Source organism: Pleurodeles waltl, chromosome 8 (assembly GCF_031143425.1).
Source record: "Pleurodeles waltl isolate 20211129_DDA chromosome 8, aPleWal1.hap1.20221129, whole genome shotgun sequence".
Lineage (NCBI taxonomy): Eukaryota > Metazoa > Chordata > Amphibia > Caudata > Salamandridae > Pleurodeles > Pleurodeles waltl.
The window spans coordinates 1,324,981,900-1,325,009,329 of NC_090447.1; the positions used below are offsets into that span (position 1 = coordinate 1,324,981,900).

The window sequence follows — 27,430 nt, forward strand, 5'->3', positions numbered from 1 at the left end:
CCTCCATCAACTAACCCCCCTGCATCCCCTCTTTTTGGCATGAGTGTCAAACACTGTGGGTAACAGGGGTGAGGCCAACGTGGTGGGGAACCACAGGAAAGCCTCAAGAGTGAGTAGTGCAGCTGTGCTTTTGCTGGGCCCAGTGGACTTGAGCAGGGACACTGCTCAAATATCTCGTGGGAGAACTGGACCCCAGCTAGTGACCTTGGCAGAGACTTTGGGGCTGTTGGGTGCTTCACCTGAACAGTTACTGGCTGATCTCAGGGTTGACATGACTCAATGGACCGCGGCAACGTCGCAGTGGTGCAGGCTGCCCTCCTCGAACACTGAACAGTGTGCTGTCGCATATGGTTGTCCTTTGGTTCCTCTTCTGCTTTCCCTCCCTTTTGCCCTTGTGCTACCACACTACTCGGGCACTAGGTCCTGGATGATGACAAAGACAAGGATCCAAAAACACCCTGCCAGGGCAAAATACACTTAGGTGACTGACCCGCAGGTATAGGAGGTGTCACAAGCCATGCCAGATAATGCTGCCTTTCTCCTTGTTTTTCAGTCCTCCCAGGAGGCCCTGGAGGGAAAGGTGGGGGAAGTGCGCACTTAATCCCCCCTGCATCAAGACCTCCTCAACATCACTGAAACAGTGACAGCAACTGAAACCAGTGTCTCTGAGCTGGAGGACACTGTCCATGGGCTCCAGAAGGAGGTGTCTGAGGCCCTGGCCACCACCAAGGATTTGGTATGGAGAATGCAAAAACCATGCTAGATGAAACAACTTCAGGTTTGTGGGGTTTCCTGAAGGGGGCGAGAGAGACCCAATATGGTGCAATTGTTGGACACTTTGGGAGAACCAGATGACTGGGTCCGACGCTCCGTACTCCATGGCTGAAGCATTTGATAACCTGGAAGGTGAACCTACTAAGACTAATCTTTTGGACGCACCTGCTTAATACCCGCGCCACCACTGGGATGGCTGATTTAGTTGGGACCGGAGAGGAGTGGGGAGGTCACTCCATGCCCCTCCAACATTTGCTCGGGGGACCTAAGTGTGAAATTTCACACAGAACTACAGGCCACTGCACATTGGGTGGCAGGCTTGGGTGTTTAAAAATTCTTGGGGACTTTTTTCCAGGTAGGGTGGTGGGCTACAGAACTCACATTATCCCTGATGACCAGTTTTAGTTCAGTTATATGAGTTTCCGCTTGTAAGAGTCCTTGAAGAGCGGGGTGGGGGGAGGGTTAGGGACATAGTTTGAGGTGCATGATTTTGTTTGTTCATAAAAGGGGGATACGGATGTTTCAGCCGGCATATAGTCCTAGAAAGGGACACATGTACACATTGAAAAGCTCCACAGAGACATGGCACAGTTTTAACTCTTACACACCAAATAACTTTTTGTCCTGTCATGGAATGCTAACGGGTTGGGTTGCAAGGTCAAGAGGGGCTTTGTAGCTCAATTTATCAAACAACTTCAGTCAGATGTTATCCTTCTACTGGAAACTCACCTCCAGGGGATACATTGTCGATGCTTACAGAGGGGAGTACACCAGGTTGGAGCCCGCTGGCAATACTAACGGATCCAGGGACGTGGACATACTGATTAAAATGAACCCCCCATTTAGGGTGAGTAAGCAATGGATAAACCCCTGTGGCAAATTAGTGGGAGTGCAAGGCTTTTAGGGCAGAACTGATGTCACACTGCTGTGCACATATGCACCATAGAGGTTGCCACCCTTCACAATGACCAACATTACTGAGATTCTGTTGGAAGCAACTTCATTGTTCTTGCTCCACACAGTGTGTAGGGAGGAGGGGTGACTTCAATAACATCATGGCATTAGACCCGAATAGATCAGATATGTCAGGGTCGGCCTCACAGGATACCCTTCTTTCACTCTTCGCAACTACGATGGGACTTTCAGACTTGTGGAGTCGCAAATACCCCATTGACAGACGATACTCATATTTCTCCGGAGCCCATAGGGGCTTTTCTAGGCTGGACTACATATTCGCCCCGGCGGGGGAGGTGGGCACTATTCAACAGACAGAATATCTAGCTGTAGGGCTCTCGGATCACTCCCCTCTATTGATTAAGCCAAGACAATGGAGTGCGGGTGGAGGGACTGGGTGAAAACTCAGACCTTTGGACGGGCAGGACGGGGAGGTCGCTGTTAGGCTTCATGTTGACACCAAACTTTATTTCAAGGAAAAAGAGGGATCAAATACTTTCAGGGTGGTGTTGTGGGAAGCATACTAGATGGTTGCCCGAGATAGAGCACACAATTTGATAGCCCAAAAGAAGAGAACAGTGGCGGCGCTGGTAAGACTTTAACACCAGCTCTTGAGTTAGAGAGCTCTATACCTTCTTACAGCTCGATGACAAAGAGGTAATCGCTCATGTTGGAGTACTTTTACGTGCCGCAGTGCGTGCACGTCGCTCTATGAGCACTGATTAAATTGGATGAATTTACTTTACTGTTTGGCTAAGCATCTGGATTGTGTATGATATTTTCAGATTTTGTTCTTATCCGTTGCCATTCTTAAATGTTTTTAAAATGTTTTTAATATGTGCATGTTTGTACTTTGGTATGGAACTCTTTGGTATTCAAATGAAGTTATAAAGAAAGTGTTAAGAGAGCGAAGCAGGGTCGGCAGTGGACCCCTCCCCACCCCCCCACACTCCAGAAGTTAGAAATACTGAGAACTGAATACTAGGAATTAGCACAGGACGGGCGAAGAAGCAGATGCTTGCCACACTGCATCGGTTGTACAAAACAGGTGACGGGGCAGGAAAATTCCTGGCATTGTTGGGTAAAAAAAGAAATGGAGGCCAGGTGGATGCAGAAGACTGTGGGTCTGGAGGAAAGGGGGGGGAGGGGCGGGACATACGACCCGGACAGGCACACTATGAAGGAATTTGCCTGATATTATCAGCCGTTTTATAAGGCCCGACCACTCCATGATGCATCCTATATAGCACAATATTTGGCAACAGTGGCCCCCCTGGTGTTAGATGTAGAGGCGCAAGACGCCCTGGAGCGTTACATAACATTGCCTGAGGTCCAGTACACTACAGCAAAACTGAGGATAGGTAAATCCCCAGGGTCCAACTGGATCCCGGCCGAATTCTATAAACACTAGGCTGGGTTGCTGGGGCCTCATCACTTGAATTTGTTTAAGGAGGTTAGGGTGTGGGGAATGCTCCCTGATCTACGATGTGCCAACATCGTGGTGATCACCAGGAAAGTCAGTCCGCAAAAGAGCTGTGAGTCATACTGCCCAATTTATTTATTTAATGTAGAAGTTAGAATTCTGTCCACGATACTGGCTTCCCTATTTCTGCAGGTCATTACCTCCCTGATACACAGGGATCAGTCAGTGTCATGCCTGGCAGATCAACACAGTACAATCTAAAGCGGACACACAACTGGCTGAACGAAGAGAGGGACAGACCGGATGCACACATCTTTCTCGCACTGGATGCGGAAAAGGCATTTGACTCAGTGATTTGTCCCTTTTTAGAACAAACGTTAGTGGGGTTTGGGTTTGGTCCCAAATACCAGAAGTGGGTAACGATGCTATACCAGGTTCTGGTTGCAGCAGTGAAAGTAAATGGAGTGATGTCTTCAGACTTCCCCATTGGCAGCGAAACCAGGCAGGGGTGCCCCCTGTCTCCTCTTCACCCTCACCATAGAGTCTTTGGCATGTATAGTGCGGGACCACTCAGCAGTTCGCGGTTTAAGAAATTTAAAGCAGAGGATGATGAAGAAGAAAATTCACTTAATGCAGACTACATCCTGCTTTACATTAAAACCCCGATTATGACTTTCCAGATGATATTTCACCTATTTGAGTAATATGGGGCTCACCCCAGTAACAGGATTGATTGGGATAAGTCGATGGCCTATCTTCCCCGAGGAGAGGTGGACATGTCCCTGCTCCCACAAAGCCTCGCAGTAGTGAAGGATGGCTTTAAATACCTGGGGATCTTTGTGAAACCCAAGAGGGATCTTTGCCTCTGCAGGAATCTGGGAAGGGTGGTGAAATTTTTTCAAGAAGATGCAAAAAGTTGTAGAAGGCTGCCCCTCCCCCTGACAGGAGAAGCAGCCATCTTTAAAATTATCTTGCTCCCTAAGCTGTTTTACGTCCGACAGAACACCTATAACCTGGTGCCTCAGACTGGAAGGGGACGTGAGATCCCGGTTGTGGAATTGGGGGTGGGGGGGCGGGTGGAGGGGGGACGGGACACACTCCAGAATTGTCCTAGAAACACAGCAATATAATACCCACAATGGGGGGGATAGCTTTCCCAGATTTAGAAGCGTATTAATGGGAGGTTCATCTAATCAATATTAGTGACTGGCTATTCGCCCCTGACAACCACTCTACCGTTAGACTGTAATGGCCGAAGTAGGGGACACGGTCATATATGCATTACCTCTATAGGGGAAAGGGGTCACAGAGACTGCTTCCAGCCACACAGGTGGCCATAGTGGCATGGGATATGGCCACAAGATGTCTGGGCTGTACCATCAAAATCATGCGAGAAATCCACTTATTGGGGGGGATAGGGGGGCTTCTGTGGTGCAATCATTTTGGCTGTAATTTTATACATGTTATTTTAGCATACTAGGCCTATTGCTATGCACTTTAACCTAGATATATTTTATTCAGCTTTGTTTTATTATTTTAACATTAGTCACATTTGCGGTCTTGTTTTATTTTTTTTACCTAGCTGTTCTTCGCCTAGGTCAGCACTGCCTTCTTAAACAAGAAATTTCTTTCACTCTGTGCTTTTCTCAAGGCTGCAGTAAGATAGGTTGCCGGCTGCACTAAGATAGGTTGACGCTTTGTCTCCAAAGTTCACAGAAACATACCAACTCTTACGTGGTGATCCTTTCTTGGAAAGATCAGATGTTTTATTATAATAAGAACACTATTTTGACCCATGTACGTCAGGGGGCGATTCCAGCCAGATGCCACAACTGTATGCTGATTACCAATTGCTTCGCTACAGCTGCTTATATAGACTACAGGCCTCTTGCTCAGGTATGAGGGATGATGTCTTCGCAGGGGGAACCTGAAAGGCAGAATTACAGCTTAACATGCCGGGCTCTAACATAGCTTAGGTAGGAACTATCCCTACAAACCTTAGTGAGAGTGTGGTAGCATCGTTCTTGTGTTTTACTCTCCTGGTCACAATTTTAATCTTATTGTGCTTCATCGTCCTAGTTATTGCAATACATGCTTTATTATCTAAGATGCAGTTACTTCAATAAAATGTTATTGAACTTTACTCTGCCTCTGATTGTCCTTGCATATGTGAGACTAATGTAACTGAGAGAAACAGATGATATATGAGTGACCACGATTGCCCTGAGGAGTCATGTACGTCATGCGCCCGGTTGCCCCAATCATCCCTGCTCTTGGGTGGAGATGAGGCACTGCTAGTTAGCCAGAACAAACCCAGATTATGCCAACAGGTGTCACATGGGATCAGACCCAGTCCCCCACAGAAGAGGTGATTCAGCCGGCCGAATCCAGTAGTCTCATTAGGATAATGAGAACCTACCCAACAGTACGTGGCTCATCGAAATGGGGAAGCTGCAGGGGTTTGGGCCCTGCAACCTTATTGGTATCTCGAAGGTGGGGGACTTGGTGGAAAACGGGGATCTTCTGCCATTTTCCTCATTGCAACGTGAATACAGTATGCACTTCAACCAATTCCTGAAATATTCACATATATGACATGCTTGGCAAGCAGAGGGGCTGTGGGGGGAGGACATCACAAAATAAGTGCCACTAGAGGGGCGGCTGCTAACGTAAGAATTGGGGAAGCAAGCAATTTCTCATACCTACAGGATGTTGAATAACAACATGCCAGATACCTTGGGTAGGCTGCGAGAGAAGTGGGTGCTAGATGTGAGGGACAATAGGATATAGACTGGGAGGCAGCCCTGATGTACCCGAGGGAAGTGGTGATAAAGTCTAGATTACAACTGATTCAAATTGAGATTCTACACCGGGTCTATTATGACAGACAGAGATTACATGGCATGGGAAGGGTGTAGTCCCCATCCTGCTTAAGGTGTGAGGGTGAGATGGGACTTTCTTTCACACACCAGGGCTGCCCACAAAATCAGGAGTATTGGGTACCAATTACAGAGGACCTCAGTAATATCCTGGAGGAAACCATCCCAGCTGATCCAAGGTTTGTTCTTCTGGGTATCCCTAGCGATGCAGATATACCACAAGCCAAACTACTGTTTTGGGGCCTACGTCTGGTGGTAGCAACAAGAGAGATGGCTCAGTACTGGAAGGGCAAAGGAAACCACAGCAATCCACAAATGGAGACGGAGTATGGATCTTTATATGGTGGCCGTAGGGTTTGCCCCCAGAAATTCTACAAAGTCTAGAGGTGGCTGGCTCAAGTACTATTCATTGGGGTCCATGCGAGAAGAGGCCCTAACAGACTGCTGGTGCATCTGCTACCTTGAGCCGGGTCACTCAAAGGATGCAGAAATTACGATTGTTTGTGGGATTCTGCCACTGTCTTTCTTTTTTTTTTTTCTAAAATATATCAGCTGTATGATATCAGGGGAGGAAGTGGTGGGTGGGCGAGGGGTGCATGTCTGGTCTTCTATATATTCCCTTTTGTTTAAAGTGCAAAAAAAATATATTTTTGTTTTATAAAAAGTTACACCATCAGAGACTGAAATCAGAACACTCCTAGACCTGAAAGGACTCAGAAGAAGGATCACCCTACTGTCTGAAGAGGAAGACTGGACCCACAGGCCTTGAAATTAGGACCCCAGAACTGACTCCAAGAGGCAAGCTGGCTGACCTCCTCTTTGAGCTACAGGACACAACAGGCTTTCAGAGGCCCCTCCTGCTTTCCAGCTTACTAGACCCAACTGTACCTGACGTGGTCCCCTCTGCAGGCCTCTCTGGTCAACTAAAGGTTTCACTGGATCCGGGGCAGGACAATACAGAGCCTAGAATAGCTGCACCAGGCAGCTCCTCATCGGCATCTCACCAGATCCAATGCAGAGCGATCCAATGCAGAGCGATGCACTGCAGCATCACGCAGCCTCTCATCAGCGACTCAACAGACCTGATACAGCGTGGCACAGAGCCTTGCACTGCAGCACAGTACAGCCCGCAAGGCAAAAGGTACAAGTTTCAGAAGGCCACATCTGGTCCATACCTGTCGAGGTCTGTCTGACCTTGTGAGTTTGCTCTGGCCTGACAAAACAAGATACCTGCAGTTGGCACCTTGCGTCTTTTGGCGGGATTTTTACCCTAGATTTTAAAAACTCTTAACTCCGGTTCAACAGATAGGATTTTTGTTGCTTTAGTGTCATTTTATTTACTAACGTATCTTTTATTTTTCTAAATTGGTTTGTAATTATTCTTGTGTTGTGTTTTCATTTTATTACTTTTTCACTGTTGTATGAATACATTACACATTACTGGAACGTAAAGCCTGACTGTTTTTGTGTCAAGCTACCAGGCACGGGTTTATTTAGTGATTTATATGGTTCACTCTGACAGAGACTGTTATTATTATTTGAAGTGGGTTTTCAGCCCATTCAAACAAATATCTAATTTCTTACATCTAGTAGTAACAGGAGCTGTTGTTCTATCAAAATGGAATGCTTCCCTTTAGTTGGTAACCAAGAAAGTTTCAGTCAAAACTGCCTCAGTTTCTTTTTAATTTTCGACAAAGTAGTTTAGATATTTGCAGTTTCTGGAGATGCAATTCTAATGCCAAAATGAATCCTTTAGAAAAAACTTTCCTCGAATATTTCACTGAACTGAAAGCAAAAAAAGCAACAGGGCTGGCAGACAAACATTCCAGGTAATCTGATAAATGGAAGCATTTAATTTTGATGAAACAACAGGATCTGCAATCAAACCAAGAAATATTCTACTGAAAAATTAACTACAGTCTATTTACTGCAATTGCCTCCCGTGAATGGAAAGATTCTAATATGGTTACTGTGTGCACGCGGACTAACAAACAAAACGAAACCAATTGTCTTATGCATTTTTAGCAAAGTGGCATACAATGCTTATATTTTCGAAATGTGCAGTTAAATTAGTATGTAAGTTACTAAATATATGCTAGTCCTAGCGTCAGGGCAAATAATTTAAATCGCTGCTAATGGGATAAGAGCAACCACGTAAATTACAACATATTGTTATGCAATGAATCGCCTGTCACTGAATCATCCATCCCTGGGTTGTTGCAGGTCCAAATTTTATGTAAAGCCACTTTTCTGCAAAACCACTGAACACGCACACTGGCGGAAGAAAACATAAAAGTGATAATAATGCCGACATGACACACCTTAGAGAAAAACGGGAGACTTGCACAAACGTTTGCTCATGATACGGGGCTTAGAAAAGGAGCAAATGCACTTGGTAAATAAGGAATTATTTATTGACTACAACAAAAATTGAATTTTAGCAACTGAAATTCAAACAATGCCACTTTCTCGATTGGATGAATGAAGAGACCTTTATACGTTTAAATAAATCTAGATTAATTTATGTGCAAAGATATGGCTACGTTTTTTAGGGTCGAGCCTGTGTTGCATGCGCTCGCGCATGCGTATCGCAGCGAGACGCTTTAGTTATTAGAAAAGGGCTCGGAGCCCTGTTGACGTCACATCAGTGTTTTTCATTGGTTTGTGGGCTTGCCTATTAAAATCTGCTTGCTTTCATTAGTCGAAGGCATGCACACGTCATGCCTTTTCCCGTGGCTAGCCCTCCTCGAGCGCATCGACCAAGTACAGAAAACATGCGAGGCTCGCCGTTTTCTGTCGGATCATGGACTACTTTTTCTCTAATTTACTAGCGTGATTTCGCTTGGCAGAAGTCGAGCGCTTTACATAGTTAATTACACTTTTTCGGGTTACGTACATAAAAGCACTTTTGCCGATAGGTGAAAAGTCGGGTTAGGAGTTTACAACGCTATTAGCTCTAATACGAGCAAACGCGAGACCCGTTGCATTGCAAATGCTTGTTTGTTTTGGATCTGGTACCACCAGGAGAAGTGGAAGACTGACACAGGAGTTTTAATACCTACCGTTTGTTGATGTGACAGAATGGTTTAATTTAGTCTCGATTACCAGAGAAATACCCCGAACACGTGGTAAAGACTACTGGGGATTTAACGTTTTTATACAGTGAGCAACGTGTGCACAATCGGGGTGTGAAAGCACGACAGTTTTGTAATTATCTCACATTTCTGAGGCAGGAAACTGCGTTTCTAAGTGTACAAGTGTACACAGTGTTCGATATCCTCCACAATTGTGCATTAAAAGATCACAAACATCTAGCAGTTATTTGCAAGGCTTCCCAGATAATCGCTGTATCTACTGAGTATAAACAATGGAGTAGAAACAGAAGCCACTCTACTAACCAAAGCCCCAATTCAAAGGAGGGTTGTTCATCTATAAATCCTAGTTTAACGTTATAACTTGGCTACGTTTATGGTTCTTTCAAAGTTCGCAACATCGTCGGTGCACACTCCAGTGGACTTTCCGCACTTCTGACAATTCACTGAAGTCCGAAAGGCAGAATTGTGAAAAGCACAGATTTTTGTCTGCTCTTCCTGCAGAAATCCTTCCTCCTGCACGGGGTGACAAATGGGGGTGGACCCCGCCCTTTCACCACTCAGCAAAAACATTTACCCCGCATTTCCCAGGAGTAAGTATGCGGGTGAATTCAAAGTGGGAAACGAGCTGAAAAAGGAGTTAGGAGTTCGCAGCGCTTGACAGCCCCCAGCTACTTCCCTTCACAGCCCTTACTCCCAGGAACACCCGTATACTTGATCCTGTTCCTACTATTACTACTGGGCGCAATCTGGTTTTCAGATGAAATGACTACAATGCGAAGTCTAATTGCTGATGCAAATGTTTAATGATTGACAGAACGATGAAGAAGAGAATTTCTGATGCTAGGTAAGTGTGGTATGCACAGACGTTCCATTTATATCCCACATATACTTGTGAATCAAGCTAGCATATATTAGTGATCAAGGGAATGAAAACTAGTGATCCAAATCAAACCGGAAACTTACAGGGATTAGGAAAGCCAAGGTTTTGCCTGATCCAGTTTTTGCAGCTCCTAGGACATCTTTTCCTTGCAAAGCCAACCCTATGGTCTGCTTCTGTATCTCGGATGGCATGCGGTACTGAGATTCCTGCAAACCTGTCACAAATGAGGACAAAACAGAATATTAGACTCACAAGAACCACCAATCACCAGTGGGACCAGTAAAGAACTCATACATTTTTGGGTGTTTTTCAACAATTTAATATTCTGACAAGGCCACCACAATTCCGTTCTGCACTTACACAACACATTTCTAGATCTATGGGTACAGTTCTCATCGCTCCTAGTTATCTCCCATCCAGCTCCACATAAGCATTATGTCCGCTATTAAAATAGTCTTGTCTATGTGATCTGCATGTCAAATTGATAAAGCACAGGACTTGCCACAGTATTTGTCTTAAAGTGCTGAAAATCTAACCCACCTGCTGAGCGAGGTACTGTGATTACAAACAGGTTTTAAGGATGAGTGCGAAGATCAAGGTGGCCTTCACAGCCATGATGACCATTTCTCCACATTTTGGGGCCTAAAGTATAGACAATTAACTTCTTATTCTGGACCCACTTATAATACCTGCTGTAAATAAGTACTCAAAGCTAAAAAAAAAAATAAAAAAAAAAAAAAAAGTCTACATAACATATATATTTTACAAGGGCATATTGTAACCAGAGGCTCCACCCTTTCATTGGGGATATATTAGACATTGAAGGGTAACATAGGGCACAAGATTTCAAAGCTATATAAAATATACTTATGTGGTTTTAGGGTGCTAATGTAGAAGCTCAGGTGCCAGCAAGAGGAGTATAGTTTACAGTTTAAAAGGGAAGCAGGCTGAGGCACTGAAACCCAAGAACAGGAGGACTACTGTGAATTAGTTTCACTTCATCCACACATTGCAGTTAGACATGAAAAGGATTGAGAAAATGTGCACTGATGATGGTGTTCATCAGAAAGAATAGAACAAAAGTATTCAAATTTATGTTACCAAAGACCAAGACCTATATTACTGAAACTGGAAAAAACTCTTATTGAAGGCCAGCAGAGTTCAGGCTGGTCAAGGAAAAGCATCATCTGTTTTCATAGAACTCAATTATAACATCTGTTGGGAGCTCATGAATTGATGGTTTGAAGACAGTGACTAATTCTAGGTTTAATCCAAGGGTACCATCAGTTGCATAGTGTGACAAGATTGTCAAGTAGATCAAATTGATTTCTACCATGTAAGATAGAAAACATATCTTGTAAAACATGAACACTAGCGGTTACACAGATTTTTGATTCTCAAAGATTTCACATGTGACTGAGAGAACTTACAAATTAGGGTAGGGGCTGCTGGTCCTGAAAGACACAGGGCCAAATTACAACTTCAGCAGACGGAAAAGCCTGTCCGCTGAAGTTTAGCCGGGGATGTTGCCGCCAATGTGGCTGCCTACTCGCCAGAGCCATTACGAGCTTCCCGCTTGGTCAGCAGGCGGTAACACAGTTTCCGCCCACTGGCCCAGCGGGAAACAGCCTACAGCATTGTCTCTGGCTCGTAACCAAGCCGGCGGCAATGCTGTAGTGCATAGGGTGCAATGCAGACAGTGAACTCTGTGACGGGCTGACCAGGGGGGGCCCCTGCACTGCGCATGCCAAGTGCATGGGCCCCCCAGGGGCACCCTGCACCCTGTCTCCGCCAGCCTTTTTATGGTGGTGCTACCGCCATGAAACCGCTCCTGGAGAAGGGGGTTGTATTCCCCAGGGTGGGGCTGCTCGAAGTGCTGCCCTGGCAGATTAGGACTGCCAACACCACCAGACCGTTGTGTCGACAAAAACTGGTGGTGCTGGCAGTTGTAATGTGGTGGTCGGACCACTGCATTGGTAGCAGTCCAACTGCCACCACAACCTGGCGGTCATTAGACTACCAGGGTCGTAATAAGGCCCATAGTATGGACTGACCCTACAACACCAAGAATTCCTTGGTCAGTGACTAGTGAATGAGTTAACCCACAAACACCGGGATAGTGTTTGACTGGAAAATTAGATGAATGGGACAAGATTATGTATACTTTGATAAGAAGGATTACCACTGCAAGTATTTGGGCTATCTGTAAACGTATATGGAAATAAGGTATTAACAATGTTTAACAAAGCTGAGTGATTTTAAAATGCAAAGGCTCAGGGAAGTCTCACAATATTAACTATTCACAAGCAGCTACTGAAAGTGTGAAGTGATCCAACTTAAAAAGGAAGGGAACAGAAGAAAAGGGAGTCAAGATATTCATCACAATTGCCTCAAAGTAGAGAGGTCAGATGTCTGGGAGACAGGTACCATGATAAAATTTGCCCAAATAAATATGAAATTTAATAGACCAAACTGCTGAACGGAATTACACAAAATTTGGCAGAAAGCTAGATCCTTGACCAGAAAAAGCCCTTTCTGTAATTTGCTGTAAATCTGTTCAATAGTTCCTGAGTTAATAAAGGGAAAAAATATAGATATCTAGGGATGCTGATTCTTTGCAGATCTACCCGCGGATCTGAGCGAAAAGCATGGCCCTAACTGCCTGGCCACAACCTGAAAGGAAAGTTGCGGATGCCATTTTGTTTCTTGGCTGGGCACCTGGGGAAAAATATAAATAAAAACACACATAAGGGGTCAGGCTGGAGGTATCCTGACCCCACAGGACACATGGAGAGCTCTCTGTAACCCAAAGCACACCGGGAGGGGGGGGGGGGACTCACCCACTCATATACCATATCCCGGCTGTGTGCAGCATGGGGTTCGGTGCAAGCAGTGGGGGGTTTGGCTGCCGTGCAGGGCCAGAGGCCATGTGCTACAGTTTTGTATTAACATACAGTAATTATATATTACTTTCAGTTTAAAAAAACATAGAAATTCAATGAAAAATACAAAGGTTACAGGGACATTTTAATAAGGTTCATGTTTGACACACACAAAACCACAGAAATTCAATAGTTGTAGTTATACTTTTAGTTATACCCATCTGAAGAACCTATAACTCACACCATTAAGTTACTTTAGGCCACGAGTTATAGTGTATTAACATCAGTATACCTATAAGTATAGCTATAACTGTGGTTTTCTATGGTTGTGTTTGGGTAAGCGTGAACCTAACTATAATGCCCCTATTACCTATATAAATTCATGTATGAACCCATGAGCTGATTGATCCTTGGAGAAAAATAGCAGAATTTCTAAAATACATTAAAAGCTGATATAATAAATCATGCTTCGTCTGGGGAGACTTATTGTGAGTACTATTACCTTGGTGCCAGGGGCACTGCAGCTATGGCTGTTATCTATTACCAACATAAGGCAACCCAAACAGACAAAGCCTTTTTTAAATTACTGATGGAAAACCTGCACCAAAGAGATCACTGCTGGCAATCTTCCGTTTTGTGGAAACTAATGTAAGTGGTCACTATTAAGACACTAATTACATTAATAACTCAGGATGATTTTAATTGAACTTCAGTAACTCTTACTGCTGAACGGGTCGGGGGACCCATGTTCTATAGCAATGCCAAAAATACAGGCACTGCTGGGAATTTAGGGAGGCCTGGATGTTTCGAGCATTCATAGAATTTCTATAGAATTGGCTTTTTTGGCCCCTTTATGGGGTATAGCCGAAAATGGGTAAGTCTTACAACCAACCTTGATTGAAGGCTAGAGTGGAAATCTACAATGGTGTATGGAAGTTCAAATAATTACATTTGATATACGAGTGTGCCCTGATAGATTTGGGAGAGTTTTGGAGCATGGTGTCAATGTTCCAATTTTTAAAAAGAAATTTAAAAATGGATTGCTGTATTGTGTGAAACGTACATAGCTAAGCCAATTCCCCTGAATTTATTTTCAGTATCTGTATCACATTAGCCAATGTTGTGTCAATTTTCAATTATGTATTTTGTTGAATGAAGAGGTGGTAAAACAGGTGACTGTATGAATTATTTCTACTTTGTAATGAAACCAAACCAAAAAGAATTACAAGAAAGAGAAAGCATAGAGGTATTTGTGTATGTTCTAGGAAAATATATCAAAACAACCACAGTTTACAATTTTCTAAACACTACATGGACCAAAAACAGGTTACTCTGTAGATCTTGCACAGAGAAGACTCAAGATGGTAAACAGCCACAGATTTTAGGTGGGCTTGATAAGTTCAAAGATGAACAGGATTAGCCACGTTTATATTTGGGGAACATTTTTTTCCATTCTTCTTCCAACTTAGAATTACCACTGTGAGTCTAATCAGCTATGGTTTGACATATCCAGTGTTATCTTGGAAAATGAGACTATTCTCTTGGGGATGGGCGGTCTGTCAATAGGATTAGTGGACTAGTTTAAACATTATCATTATTAGTGAAAACAACAGAAATAAGAAGCACGCCCCCAAGGAGACCTGCTTTCAAGAAACATTTTGCACCTTGGGGCCATCAACAGAACATTTGGACAATGAATTAACACTGGAAATGGAGAAACTGATAGAAAGATCATAGGCTCAGGCCATGTCACTACATATGAACAACATTTTACGATCAAAGTTATGGAGGCAAAAATTAAAACCAATGTACGATTGGCTGAATGAGTTGGAGTGCCTGCATTTTCTAAATGTGCAGTTCCAGTTGACATGTTTTCAGTGCTGTGGTATTTTCTGAATATACTGTCCCAAGATGGGAGTGACATAAATTACACAAAAAAACTGCACACAGAAAGGAAATGCATTATAAAATCACTATATCATCATTATTGGGAAAGCCCTCCTGCTGTAACTGGCACTCTCTGCAGGGTCACCCCCAAAATGTTGCTTTCACCCCTCCTGTTTTCTGAACCCATTTTTGCTGGTTCTTAGGACTCTGTGCACTTTACCACTGTTCACCAGTTCTACAGTACTTGTGCTCTCCCCCTAAAAGAGGGTACAATTGGCTTCCACCTGATTAGTACATTTTGTTTACCTATACTTTGCTAGTAAATTAATGCAACATGTACCCAGATCCAGTAAACTAAATGCTACTAGAGGACTTGTAGCACTTATTGTGCCACCCACTTAAGTAGCCCTTTAAAATATGTCTCAGGCCTGCCACGGCAGCCTGTAGTGCAGTTTTAAACTCCATAGTCCGCTTTACAAAATAAACCTTTTCCCAGATCTCAATTTCCCTTTTCAATATACATAAGCCACCCCAGGGTAGGCTCTACAGATCCCATAGAGCAGTGAGCATTGGGTGTAAAAAGTCCTGGGAGTGAAAAACTCGAAAATTGGTTTTTCACTTCTGTGAGGCCAGCCTCTCTCATAGGATAGCATTGGGTTACCTTATTAGATTTAATAAGTGTTTACTTTTGACTGGGAGCAGGTAGAAATATCCTGTTTGGATTCAATGAATTGTGATTTAATTCACTAATGGTAAAGTCTTATTTCAATTAAGATTTTGAAAATGCCTGTTTTAGAAAGTTGGCTATTTCATGTCCTACATTTTCTGAGTACATCTAGGAGTTTCCAGCTGCTTGGGACTGTTAATTGCTACCCTGCCAGGAATGAGTATTAGGCCTAGACAGTGATCAATAGGACCTGCGTGTAGATCGGAGAGGGACATTCTACCAGATTGAGAAGGGTGGAGCTGTTCCCTGCTCACTTGCATTTTAAAGGAGCAGCCTCGGCACAAACAACTTGACTCTAGACTTTTGTCAACCCAACTTGGGACCTGGGCAAGAAAAAAAGAAAATTCCAGAACAATCTGTTTGGAGGGGGGTCCAGATGTTTTTTACATTCCAAACCTGGCATATCAGGTATAAATAGCGGACCCTGAGACCCACTCTTCAGTACGCTTCTGGAGATGCAAAAGACTACTGAAGGTCCGTCTTGTTCTTCCAAGGACTGCGCTTCTGCCTGAGGCCTGCCTTTTGTCCTTAGAGGACTGCCCTGCTGCTTAAGGCCTGTCGTGTTTTTCAAAGGACTGCCATACTACTGGAGGCCTGCCTTGTTTTTCAGAGGACTGTCCTGCTGCTTGAGGCATGCCTTGTTATACAAAGGACTTCCCTGCTGCTTGAGGACTGTCTTGTTCTTCAGAGGAATCTCCTGCTGCTTGAGGTCTACCTTGCTGTTTGAAGGAGAAAGGCCAATTTCCTTGAACCCAAGACTACCAGAGTAACTCTAAGGGTCAGCTGGCTGACTTCCTGTTCTGAGCTACGGGGACACAACAAGCTTCAGTCATCCCTGCAAAGGTACACTTAGCCTGCTTCAAATGGTCCTGCTTGGACCTGCAACTGGACTTACCAGACCCCCTGCTGGACTGAGTCCCATATCCGCAAGAGTTGCCTCCCACATCCTGGATCCTTGCCTGGCGCCAGCTAAGCTCCTTCTGTTAAATCTTGAAGTATTGAAATCTGCGCAAAGGACTTTGAGACGGTAACTTTTTTCATCTGGACTAGCCTGGCCCCAGTACCCGGCCCACACTCCATCGCAGACGACCTGAATTTCTTACTTTGCCCCGGTCTAGCAAATCAGATGCCCGCAGTTGCCGTTTTCTGCTTCCTGGTGCTATTTGTTTTTAATAACCAAATTTGTATTGAATTTACAGAGCAGGTATCATCCAGTGTGGCAGAGTCATCAATTGCAAAGCTTCTCCCGAATACAGTAGTATATAAAACAATAATTATTACAATTGGCAGTCCCATCATGGTGGTAATCTGTGATAAGCCCACCACTTCCACCATATTTCATCATGTTTCTGGGGACAGCCATGTTCCTCATATTGATTTCTCTTTGTGAGCACACCAGTCAACGCCATTGCACCGCAGTTGCATCGAGGGGGGCAAAGGAAGTTTCCACAGGCAGGCAATGTCTTTTGGCTTTCATATAGGCCACCTCTATAAAGATCCTCTCAGAATGTGTTCCCCCCAGTTCCTACAGAAGACCCAACAGTGCAGCCCTGGTGCCTAGGTCAATCAGGCAGCCCAGAACTGCTAATAGTTCATGATCAACCCCATCCCAGAAGAAGCGCAACACTGGCTAGTCCCACGAGCCACATGGTAAGAATCTGCAGTGGGGAAAATCGCAGCATTTACATGCAGACTCTACTGACAGAGCCATCCGCTGTATACGGTATGGGGAGTGGTATGTCTTGTGCAAGTAGTTGACCTGGACCATGTGTAGTCGAGAAGATATCACCAGCTGGGCATGTCTTTATTGAAGGAAGCGGAAGAATTGCAAGTGAGACAGAGCGTAATGTTCTCTCACTTCCTGGAAGGACATCAAGGTTCACCCAGGTAGACATCTCCCAAGTACATAATACCATACATGGTCCCATTGGGAGAAAACCTTCGATGTTGGACACCTGTTGAAGCTAGGTGCCCCCGTCAAAAAGAAGTCCACTCCACCAGGTGGCGATTCCAACGGGTAAGGAGAAGCACTGCTTTCCAACATAGCACTGCTAAGCGAGTTCAGGATGGTACAGTTAGGGCCAACTGGCCTCCGTAAAACAGATCGAGAAGCCCTTCAAATCCCAGAAGGTGAAGTTCTAAGCGATAGGCAAGGTCGTCTCAGCCCCCTGTAAACTATTCATTTATGGGTAACAAATGTGCTGCTAGATAATACACATAAATGTCGGACACACTGAAGCCGCTGTCAAAGGGGGACTTTCATGCTGAGGTAAACGCCACCCCATGGCACTTGCCAACTCATTTAAAGGATGTAAGTTTGGAAGTCATAGAACGGAACCATTCCTGGGGAATCAGACAGGGAAAATTCATAAGGACATATAAATATTGATGGAGGCACAGCATTTTAAGAAGTGCGCTGCACCCCTTGGGGTTGAGAGGTAGTCTGTTCCATCTGCGGAGGTCACGGTCCAGGGACGATTCCCGGAGCTGGAAGACAAGGGTCCAGGCCAAGTCGGGAGGTAGGATTTATGAATTCTGAGGTATACAAAGGAGTTACACTTAAGAGGTATATCAGGGCACCAGTGGTGCCCGCTCGGTCCCCAGTCACCTCTACCAGTAAGGATTTACGTGGGTTAATCTGGAGATCTGAGGCTTCCTCATAGAGGCAAAGGATTTCCAGGCAGCGGGGGCCAGAGGATAAGGGATACTGAGGAAAAAAGGAGAATATCGTCAGTATAAAGAGGTATTTGGTCTTCAAATCCAGTGCCCCACTTCCAGCCCAAGATCCGAATGTAACATTGTATCAGACGGGCCAACAGTTCAATAGCCAAGGTGAATAGTAATGGGGAGTGGGGACAGCTTTGGCGCGTACCACTACGGATCAAAAAGGAGGTGGACAAAATCCCATTAACACAGACCTGAGCCATGGGAGCATTGTATAGACAACATACCATTATACAGAATAGGGGGCCCAGTTTTGCTCAGAGAAGGCCTGCATCCAGGAAAGACCAGGAGAAAGTGTCAAAGGCCCTATGAAAATCTACTAACAGAAGGGCCATGTTACGGCCCAGGTGGTGGGTCTGAGAGAGGGCTAGTTGCACTTGATGGATACAGTGGTGTGTACTTCTACCCAGCAAGAAGCTACATTGATTGGGATAGGAAAGATGGGAGAGGATTTGACTTAGTCTGGTGTCAAGGATTTTACCAAAGATCTTAATATCTGCATTAGTGCACCGGGCCGCAGGAAATCCCAGTTTTGAAATTTTAACAATAGTGACGCAGTAGAGGTCTGGGGGGGGGGAATGATCCTTGTCATAATGCCTCCACATAGAGGGTCAACTAGGGGAGGTGTAGGAAAATGGCTCCTTGTTGCAGTTACCCCCCACTTTTTGCCTGATATTGATGCTGACTTGATTATGAAGTGTGCTGGGACCCTGCTAACCAGGCCCCAGCACCAGTGTTCTTTCACTAAAAATGTACCATTGTTTTCACAATTGGCGCGCCCCTGGCACACAGATAAGCCCCTTGTAAAAGGTACCAGTGGTACCAAGGGCCCTGTGACCAGGGAAGATCCCTAAGGGCTGCAGCATGTGTTGTGCCACCCTAAGGGACCCCTCACCTAACACATGCACATTGCCATTGGAGATTGGGTGGGTGGGGAGAAAAAGGCAAAGTCAACATGGCATTCCCCTCATGGTGCCATGCACACAAAACACTGCCTGTGTACAAATAATTTGTAGAGCGCGCTACTCACCCGTGAGGGTCTCAAGGCGCTGGGGGGGGGGGGGGAGGGGAAGGGGGGGAATCAGGAGGGGCAGGGAGGGTCACTGATCGAACAACCATGTCTTGAGGTTCTTTCTGAAGAGCAGGTGGTCTTTGGTTTTGCAAAGGTTGGTGGGGAGGGAGTTCCAGGTTTTGGGGGCGAGGTAGGAGAAGGACCTGCCTCCTGTGGTGGTGCGCTGGATGCGGGGGACTGTGGCTAGGGCGAGGTCGGCTGATCGGAGGTTGCGTGTGGGAATGTGGAAGTTCACTCTTTCGTTGAGGTAGGTTGGGCCGGTGTTGTGAAGGGATTTGTGTGCGTGGATGAGGATCTTGAATGTGATTCTCTTGTCTATGGGGAGCCAGTGAAGGGATTTGAGGTGTGGTGAGATTCGTTTGTGGCGGGGGAGGCCAAGGACGAGGCGTGCGGCTGTGTTCTGGATTCTCTGGAGTTTGCGTTTGAGTTTGATGCCGGCGTAGAGGGCGTTACCGTAGTCCAGTCTGCTGATGATGAGTGCGTGGGTGACTGTCTTCCTGGTTTCTGGGGGAAGACATTTGAAGGATTTTTTTTAGAGTGCAGAGTGTGTGGAAGCAGGAGGAGGTCAGAGCATTGATTTGCTGTGTCATGGAGAGGGAGGGGTCCAGGATGATGCTGAGGTTGCGTGCGTGGTTTGCAGGGGTGGGTGCAGGGCCTAGGGCGGTGGGCCACCAGGAGTCGTCCCATGTGGTTTTGTTGGGGCCGAAGATGATGATCTTGGTTTTCAGTTGAGCTTGAGGTGGTTAGTGGTCATCCAGTTGGCAGTGTCGAGGAGAGCAGCGTGTAGGTTGGTTTTGGCGGTGGTGGGGTTGCGGGTGAGGGAGAAGATGAGTTGGGTGTCATCTGCATATGAGAGGATAGTGGTGTTACAATGCCCCAAGGGAACTCCAGCCAGTGGAGATAACCTGCCTCCTGGACGAGCCTCCACTTTTGGCAGCAAGTCCAGGGGGATAATGAGAAAAACAAGGAGGAGTCACCCCCTCAGCCAGGTCCACCCCTAAGGTGACCAGAACTGAAGTGACCCCTCCTTGAGAAATCCTCCATCTTGCATTGGAGGATTAGGACCAATAGGGATAGGGATGTGCTCCCCTCCCCAGAGTGAGTGGGCACAATGAGGGTGTAGCCACCCTCAGGGAGAGTAGCCATTGGCTACTGCCCTCTAACCCTAGCACACTCCTAAATTTAGTATGTAGGGGCGACCCGGAACCCAGCTCTTCAGATTCCTGACGACTTACAAAGAAGAATGACTGCTCAGCTGAAAAAACCCACAGAGAAGAAGGAAGACGACAACTGCTTTGGCCCCAGCCCTACCAGCCTGTCTTCTGCTTCAGAGAACCTGCACCAGCGACGTATCATTAGGGCCCAGCAACCTCTGCCGACTCACAGCACTGCCCTGCAACTACAAAGGATCAAGAACTCCCGTGGACAGCGGACCTGTCCAATCAAAGAAAGAAGAAACCATCTTTAAAGAGACTCTCACCTCACTCCAGAAGTGTGAGTCCCCACCACTCTGCACCAGACGCCCCTGGCCGGTGTCCAGAGAAACCAACGACCCAGAGAGGATCTCCAGGTGACTCCGACAACGTTTCCACCCTGGGCTGACCTCTCTGCACCCCCATGACGATGCCTGCATAGGGAAGAGGACCCTCCTGACTGTGACTGCCAGGGAAGATGCTATCCGATGCCTGGAGAAGCATTGCATCCACAGCTCACAGGCCCGTGAGAAACCGACCAACGGTGCAGCAGTGACCAGCAAGCAGCCCTTACCCTTGCCCAGTCGGTGGCTGGCCCGAGAAGCCCCCCTGTGCCCTGCCTGCAACGTCTGAGTGTCCCCCGGGTCCCTGCATTGAATCCTATTGAAAACCCGACACCCTGTTTGCCCACTGCACCCAGCCACCCCTGTGCCGCTGAGGGTGTGTTTTGTGTGCCTACTTGGGCCCCCAGTGCTCTACTAAATCCCCCTGGCCTGCCCTCCGAGGACGCTGGTACTTACCTGCCAGCAGACCGGAACTGGAGCATCCCCTGTCTCCACAGGCGTCCATGTTATTTTGGCTCCTCTTTGACCTCTGCACCTGACCGGCCCAGTGTTGTCGGTGCTGGGTGTTTGGGGTTGACTTGAACTTCCAACCGGGGGCTACCTATGCCCCGGAGAGTGAACTTGTAAGTGCTTATCTTACCGTATTAACTAAACTGTACTTATCTCCCCCAGGAAATGTTGAAAATTGCAGTGTCCACTTTTAACATAGTTTATTGCCTTTTTATGAAAAACTGTGTACATTACTGTTTTGGTTCAAAGTTCTAAGTATTACTATGCAAAGTACCTTACATTTAATGTACTTACCTGCAATCTGAATCTTGTGGTTCTAAAAATAAACAAAATAATATTTTTCTATATAAAAACCTACCGGCCTGGAGTTAAGTCATTGAGTGCATGTTTTCACTTATTGCTTGTGTGTGTACAACAAAGGCTTAACACTACCCTCTGATAAGCCTAACTGATCGACCACACTACCACAAATAGGGCATTAGTATTATCTATTATTGCCTCTGTCAAGCCTTTTGGGGAACCCCTGGACTCTATGCACACTATATTTCATTTTGATATAGTATATACAGAGCCAGCTTCCTACAGGAGGTCTCAAACTAGTGCAAAATCTTTCATAGTATTCAATGGGGAAGCCATCTGAACTTGGGGGTCGCCCCTGTTCGGAGTCCTGAGATAGCCTGGTCAACACTGTTTCAATTGTTAAAGGTTGGTGTAGATCGTGGGCTAGAGAACATGGGACTGAGAGTAAAGGGATGTCCCAAATAGGGGGTCTCCTAGTCTCCGAAAGGGGAGATGGGCACACTTCATAGAGATCCCAATAAAAAGTCATGAAAGTTCGAGCAATCGCTGGAGGTCACCTGCCAGATCTCTGAAGGCTTGCATTATTCTGGTAGAGACACCGCCAGCCAGTACAACAGTTTACCAGATTTGGTTCCCAAATCATAAACTCATTGGGTCGAGGCCCTCCAGCACTGCTTCGCCTCTTCAAGGGAGACCTGCCGCAGTTTGGACTGTGTTCTTGCCAATAAACGCCTCACATCACCTGTGATGGAGCTATCAACCTGGTGCTCCAAGGTGAGAATTTGGGCCTCTAGAGCTGTCACCTGTGCCTGTTGTAGGAATTTCCGTTGTTGCACATCGCCTTTGACTATCCTCCTTGGGGTAGGTGTGCCTGCTGCCCACAACATTGCTGCTGAAGGTATGGAGCCCAGGTTGGTTTGAAAGAAGGCCCGTGGTTCTTTCTTTACTAAAGTGGCACATTCGGGGTCTGCTAGATGGCATGTGTTGAATCGCCAGATGGGACGCTGGGCATGCGGCTAGGTATCCCATTCATTAAGAGAGGGGGCATGGTCAGGAAAGCCACATGGGAGGATCCCAATGGATCGCAGCAGCAGGAGATCAGCTGCTGGCAACCAAAGTAGGTCGATCAGTGATTCAATATTGTGCCCCGCGAACTGGTGAGTGTATGAACGTTAAGAGGGGCTCCACGAATGCCATGCATCGCATAGACCCATGGACTCTGCCCAGGTGACTAGACATGCTGAGTGCATTCATTTGCAAGGGCGGGGGGCATCTGAGGTGTCCCTCCTCGTGTCAGGATCAGAAGAAAATGTTTAATGTTGGGCAGCAATGCGTCCTTCAACTTCCATGTATCTCCCCTGCATGACGGCCCGCGAACCCCTGGCGAAACCCGAGTGGAAGACTCGGTCATAGGCAAAGCGAGCTGGGAAGGGCCACTGGGAGCCCAAAAGTTGTGTCTCTTGGAATAGGACTACATCAGGTCTATATCATTCAATAATAAAGCACAATACTGTTGATCTCCTTATACGGTCTAAAAGACTTAACGTTCCAGGAGATTATTATAATCATATAAGGAGGTGGGGTGATAGGTAGATAGCAAGTGTGGATCCGGCAGTGGGAGCATCGGAGAGCTCGCAAAATGTACACCTGAAAAGCAAGAACAAACTTATTACAAAATAACAAACCAAAATAACCAGCAGCACCCCACCCAACTCCCCCTACTTCCACCCCTGAAGCACCTGTCACCCGTAAACAAAACACAGGTTACAAAAGGAACAAGAGAAAACTCCACGGGATTCAATGGCAGCGTATGTCTCCCATTGGTCAGATCGTGTGCACGACAGCGGTAGAACAAGTGACTAGAAACAAAATGCCTAAGTCTGAGAGTCGTACATATAGACATTTAAGTAATACAGCATCAAGACATAGGAACATGACATATACAACCCCTTTTCCTCGCCCCCTAGCAGCCAAACGATCAAGTGTGGAGATATACGATACCACTTTGATTGTCTGCCATCAATCTTGTTTTCCCGTGGCCCCCGCCTTCTTCCAGGGCTGTGTCCAGGGAACCAAACAACTCCGGGGAGGCCACAAGGCTGACTTTAGGCTCCCCATCAGCTGGAGTTTCCACCTCGTGTCGATCAGGTCTAGATCTCTGGGATCAGAAGAGACTACTTTGGGGCCTCCAAGCAATGAGCAGCAGGGGGCAGTCAAGAGGCCCCAAATCCACCCGGTCTCCTGGGTGCGGGGAGGCACAGCGATAATTTTTCTGCACCCCACTTCACGAAACCTTAGAGGCCTGTGGAAACTCAGGAGCAGTTAGGGAACTCCTTGACAGCCCAAAAGCTGGAAGAGAAGCCTGCCCAAGGCCTCCACCTAAAGCTTCCACTTGGCAGTGGGTGGCCTAGGGCTTGGCTCCTGACACTGACAGCTGTCAGTGGCCTCTGCTGATTATTGTCCATATAGACAAAGTTTTCCAGGGTTGTGGACCGAGGTATGACCCAAGGGGCAGGATGAGTCTGTGAGAAAGTTAAGATTAGGTGTTTCACAGGTGGGGTAAACAAGTGAGGAGAAGGGTTCCCAATGGGTCAGCCCAGTGGGTCAGGGGTGAAGACAGAGGGATTCAACTAAGTTCAGAGGGGCACAGAACTGACAGGTGTAGGAAACTGGGCTTCTTTGCAGATGCCCCCCACTTCTTGTTCCCTTTTAGAACAACTAGATGCTGATTTTCAACTCTGACAGTTCACTGAGGTCTGCTAAACAGACCTCAGTACCAATGCTCTATCCTTAAAAACATGGTATGCCTGATTGTTTACAATTGGCATTGGGCCTTATCACCTCTGTAAGTCCATAGTAAATGCTACCTCTGGTACTTGGGGCATGAGTACTAAAGAGGGTCCCTAAGGGCTGCAGCATAACTTATGTATCCTTAAGGGACCCACACACAAACTGCACACAGCCTGCAATTGCAGACTGCATGTCAGAGTGCAAACCCTGAGTGGAAACACAACATGGCACACACATTGTGTGCAATGCCAACATAACTGCATGCATTATATGTAAGTCACCCTCACAGCAGGCCTTAAGATCCCAAAGGCAGGGTGCATTGTAATACATGTGAGAACATATCTCCATGAGCGGATATGCCCATCTGATGTCTAGTTCCATTCCTAGACATTGCAAGTGACAGACAGCCATCTTAAAGCCTGTACTGGATGCTGGTCAGCACGAGCGACCCAGCTACATGATGGCTGCACGGAAAATAGTGGTGTTTGGTAACAAACACTTTGTCTTAATAAATTCATACTGATGCCAGTATTGGATTTATTATGACATGCACCCAGAGGGCACATTAGAAGTGTCCCCCTGAAACCTACTAGTCCTCTAGTGTGTTGGCCGACTGGTTTCAACCAGCCTGCCACCACAGACGAGTTTACCTCTGCTCTCAGAGGTAAGAAACCATGCCTGCTCTGGCAGGAGATGTTAACACTGCCGCCAACAGGATGGCAAGTAAATCTGCATACCAAGGCCAGGGATTTCAAAGATCCTGCCGCCTTTGATGCGACCCCACTTCCCCCAGACCTGGGAGAGGCAACTCCCTGCCCTGAGGCACATTTAGCACCAAGGCAGATGGGGAAAATTAGTTATGCAGAAGACGTGTTGCACTACCAGGCTGCACACACCTCCAGGGTGACCAGCCTGAAGTGAACACAAAATTAGGAATTCCACCATCCTGTGTGTGCTGGAATTAGGAATTCTGGAACAGGGTGATGCCCACTCCCCAGAGGAAGTGGTCACCTAGGGAGTTTAGTGACCCCAGACAGAGGTAAGTAGCCTATTGGCTACTACCCTTCACTCCCTTTAACACCCATAAAAAGTATTTAGGGGACTTCAGGACTTCAGATTCACTGGACTAAAGAAGAAGGAGGACCCGAAGAGCCATAAAAAGCAAGAACTGAGGAGAAGCAACTGACTTGGCCCAAACCCCACTGGCTTGTCTGCTGTCCTTGACAACTGCACCAAGTACAACTCATCCTGCAGCTGTTCTGCCACCAAAAGCCTACGAGGACTGCCAGCACTTCCAGAAGTAACCAGGAACTCCTGTGGAGTAGCAGAGCTGCTTCCCTGTACCCTGCCAGCACCAAAGCAGAATCACAGACTTCAAAAAACCAAACACCGGACAGCACAGCTGCACCCATGTCCCCTGCCCGAACTGAAGTGGGTCAACCATGCCAGGTTGGTCCCCAGACCCACTGGAGCCAAAGCCCAAATTGGGTTAGCCAATTGGGGACTTCCCCACGCTCCTTGCAGCCTCTTTGTGCAGGCCCCCTTTACTGCAAGTGCACACCTCTGCACCTGGCCACCCTGGCCCAAGGAGAAGAGGACCAAAGGTGTCCCTACATCCCCAAGCATCTTGAGGCTTGAGCCTCCTTGCTGGTCCAGCCAGACCGGTCCCCAAGTCCCAGCTTGCAGCACTGAAGAGAATGGGACACCTGACGCGTAACATACCTCTGAACCTGGATGCCCCTGATCCCCCGAGGAGACCTGTTAGTGTGACCTTGCCCCAAACTCACCTTAAGTCCAGAAGAACATTCCTGTAAGTCATTACCAAGTACCCATTTACAATGTCTGTTTAATTCCCATTTAATACCATTAAGGCACCTGAGGCTGAAAAGCACCTCTGCACAGGGACATCTCAGTACCACCCAAAGTGACCTATTGGTGCTGCTTTGGACCTCGTCCCATACATACCTTGGCTCCGGATGAACAGTCCTGTAAGTCGTTATTAAGTGCCTGAATGCAGTATATGTCTTTTCCCCACAGGATAACATTACCGTTCCAGAAACTGCATTGTCAACTTTGGAAAACATATATAAATTAATATCTCAAAAAGTACTCACCTGATTCCAATGATCTTGGTATCTAAATTCATATAAAAATAAGTGTTATGTTTATAAGTTGATGTTAGATTTTTTTTATTGAGTGTGTGGCTCTGTGTGTGCAATAAATGCTCCCCCACCCTAAAACAAAAGAGAGCTTTTAGGGTTATTATTTTAACCCGTAAGCCAAATAGGGTCACCCTGGACTATCTGCATAGTGTCCACTTACATTGGTACACTACATAGACAGCCAGCTTCCTACAACAGGTGCCACTGCAGAAGAGGCCCATGGTCCATATTCTATCCCCTAAGCAGAGAAGTCGATCAAGGTACTGAGAAGTTACCCTGATTTCTGGCTAGAGGGTGGTCATGTTTCACTTGGCTCTCTCTGGAGGGTCACTACCAAACATTTTGCTTTCACCCCTCCTGTTTTCTGAACCTGTTGTTCTTGGCTTTTAAGACTCTGTGCACTTTACCACTGCTAACCAGTGCTAAAGTGCTTGTGCTCTCCCCCTACTTGGTACATTTAATTTACTTATAAGTCCTTAGTAAAGTGGTACAACAAGTACCCAGGGCCTGTAAATTAAATGCTACTAGTGGACCTGAAGAACTTATTGTGCCACCTACTTAAGTAGCCCTTTAATATATGTCCTGGGCTTGCCATTTCAGCCTGTAGTGCAGATTTGAGCTTCCAATTTGACTTGGGAAAATAAACCTTTTCCAGGTCTAACTATTCCTTTTTAATACATATAAGTAGGGCTGTTGGTTTTATGGTATTTATTTGTTTAATGTTTCCATCTGTATTTATCCATATTTATTTTTGGGCCAAATTATTAATATTTATCCATATTTATTTCGTGGCATGCAAATAAGTGGAATCAAAAATGGTACATTTCTACATTT

At 46.2% G+C, this 27,430-nt stretch overlaps 1 protein-coding gene across 1 annotated transcript in view; it reads right to left on the reverse strand.

Moving 5' to 3' along the window:
* Window positions 1–27,430, reverse strand: part of DDX10 (DEAD-box helicase 10) — a 794,248-nt gene that overhangs the window by 734,497 nt on the left and 32,321 nt on the right. Inside the window, exon 3 of the mRNA XM_069202312.1 lies at window positions 10,089–10,219. Coding sequence (XP_069058413.1) covers window positions 10,089–10,219 — 131 coding nt within the window. The remainder of the gene's footprint in view (window positions 1–10,088; window positions 10,220–27,430) is intronic.